The sequence below is a fragment of the Gossypium arboreum genome, chromosome 13, assembly GCF_025698485.1.
Source record: "Gossypium arboreum isolate Shixiya-1 chromosome 13, ASM2569848v2, whole genome shotgun sequence".
NCBI classification, from domain to species: domain Eukaryota; kingdom Viridiplantae; phylum Streptophyta; class Magnoliopsida; order Malvales; family Malvaceae; genus Gossypium; species Gossypium arboreum.
Genome location: NC_069082.1, coordinates 8,461,134 through 8,463,631, shown reverse-complemented (window position 1 = coordinate 8,463,631; position 2,498 = coordinate 8,461,134). Strand labels below are relative to the sequence as shown.

General features: G+C 30.7%; 1 protein-coding gene across 1 annotated transcript; it reads left to right on the top strand.

Annotated features, from left to right (window-relative positions):
* The first annotated feature begins 948 nt into the window (after positions 1-948).
* On the top strand, positions 949-2,185 carry LOC108463576 (uncharacterized). The gene is made up of 2 exons (XM_017763501.2): positions 949-1,253; positions 1,729-2,185. The coding sequence occupies exons 1-2, from the start codon at positions 1,010-1,012 to the stop codon at positions 1,986-1,988; spliced, it is 504 nt and encodes a 167-aa protein (XP_017618990.1). The 5' UTR covers positions 949-1,009; the 3' UTR covers positions 1,989-2,185.
* Positions 2,186-2,498: the final 313 nt, after the last annotated feature.

The following is a 2,498-nucleotide window of genomic DNA, read 5'->3' as shown; positions in this document are numbered from 1 at the left end:
TGCCAAACATGTCAATAAGTTGAAAAACAGGAAAAATATGGGAAAATAAAATAAAATAAAATAAAATAGGTAAAAACTAGTTATTAGTCCTTATACTTGAACGAAGTTTGAGATTTAGTCCCTACTTTAATATTTAATAATAAATTTAAAATTTAAATTATTTCAATTTATTCAATTTAAAAATTCTAGTTTAATTGTTGGCATAGATTTTTTTTTCTTTCAAAATTTGCCATCAATAAATCCATGCAAATCATACTAACTGCTAAAGAAATATATTATGGAATTAGGGTGAATTTGGATGAGTTGTATGTTTATTTGTGGTTAGTGTAAAAACAGCGGTGATGATGAGATTAGATACTGTAGTGTGAGATAAAAAAATAAACTAAACGCACTGTATTATACCCCACCACCCATTAAAATTTTTAAATAATTTTCTAATATTAAATTTGACACCTTAATTCAAGAAATACACATTATTTTTTTAAAAAAATTATATCTCATGTTTCTATTATAGAAAATAATGACCAAATATGTTTTCATTATTGAAAACAAAATTTTGTTTCTGTTTATCAAATATATTTTTAACTTTTAAAAATAAAAATAAAATTAATTTCTAAAATGAAAAATAGAAAATATTTTCAAAAGTAAGAAGGAGCCTTAATTTTTACTTTTTTAAGTATAAAAAAAAAATATTAAATTTTACTGAAATACAAGGACCAACTGTGTATTTTGACCAATCAAAATTTTCTTTTAAAATAAAGGAGAAAGTAACCATAAAGAAAAGTGAATGACTTTTGAGAAAATGTCAAAATAAACCTCTAAATTTCCTTTGTTTTTCAGTTTCTAAAAATTATTGCCTACCAACGTTTGAAAAGGTTATTAATTTGGCAGTTTCACACTCTTCCTTTCCCTATAAATTCCCTGTCTGCTCATCCTCCAATTGCATCAAACAAACACCCAAGTTTTCATCCACTTTCTTTTTGGTCTTAAAACTTGATTTTTTTCCAAAATGGGCTTCACATTTGCTCATCAAAGACTTGTTTTGGTGCTTGTTGCTGCTTCCATGGTGGGAGTAAGCTTAGCAAACAAGGAATGGGGGAGCTTGGGTTCCCATTCTCATCCTCATCATCCCCACAACCATACCAATGGCCCCAAAAGAATCATTGTTGGGGGATCCCAAAACTGGCATTTTGGTGTCAACTACACTGATTGGTCACTCAAAAATGGTCCCTTCTACATCAATGATACTCTAGGTAACTAAGACAATCCCAAACTTTCTTATTTCTCAAGTGTTTTTGGTTCAATTTTGATATCGTTCCCTCTGCCATACACAAATTTTATCTTTAGTCTTTATATTTTAATTTCACATAAGTTGGTCATCTATTTCTATAATATTAGTAGATAGTTCAAACAATATTGTTAACTAATTTAAATAAGATGCTAACGTGGACTATAAAATACAGGGACTTTTCTAAATTTAAGCATAGCAGGGACCAAAACCATAATTTGACCTTTTGCTAAATTTGAGCATTGCTTATGTTGACAATTTTTTTTTTTTGTATTGTTGGGAGGGATACTTTTTAAAAAAAAAATTAACATAAACTATTTGAATTAATTAATCATATTATAAAAATAAGTGGATCAAATTCTAAATTTGAGGGACCAAAACTATAATCTAACCCCTTTTTTCTTTACTAGCATTGCTCAATGTTCGTAATTTTTGAGCAGTATTCAAATATGATCCACCAAGCAACACCACATTTCCTCACAACGTATACTTGCTACCCCACTTAAAGAGCTTCCTCAACTGCAACTTAAGAAAAGCTAAGATGATTGCCAACCCAACTCAGGGAAGTGGTAATGGGTTCGAGTTCGTGTTGAAAAAGTGGAAGTCCTACTATTTTGCTTGCGGTGAACGTAATGGTTTCCATTGCAAGGTTGGCCTCATGAAATTCGCCGTAGTATCGCCGCTCCGTCGCCGCCATTGATGGATCACTTAAGCCTTCAGGGAAGATGCAATGCCTGTGTTTTCTTTCACGCCATTTTTGTTCACGACAACGTGTTGAATGTTGAGCCTCTGTTTTTTTAATATTGTCCAATAAGTTAGAGGTTTGGGATCTTAAGGTGCAATTCTGGCCATGTTATTTTGTCTTTTTGCAGTAATTTGTGATTTCTTTTTTACAAAGGAATACCATGTTTTGTGTTTTGTTAACATCTTGTTTTGGTTTCAATTTATTTCGTTTGGGATGTTTCATTTGTGTCTAGCAACATTCTTGACTTCACCTCGTATAAGCTAACATTGATTGGAATTGGATCTAATCGAAAATGTCAAGACCATCGACACTTATTTTGAGCAATGGTTAGAGCTTTCATCAAGTCCCTGGATTATATAGATTCAAACTCTTCCTCCTTTAATATTGTATTGATTAAAAAATGTTTAAAATAACTTGTAAATTTTTGAAGATTGTGAGTTTGAGCGGATTAAGACATCTAATATC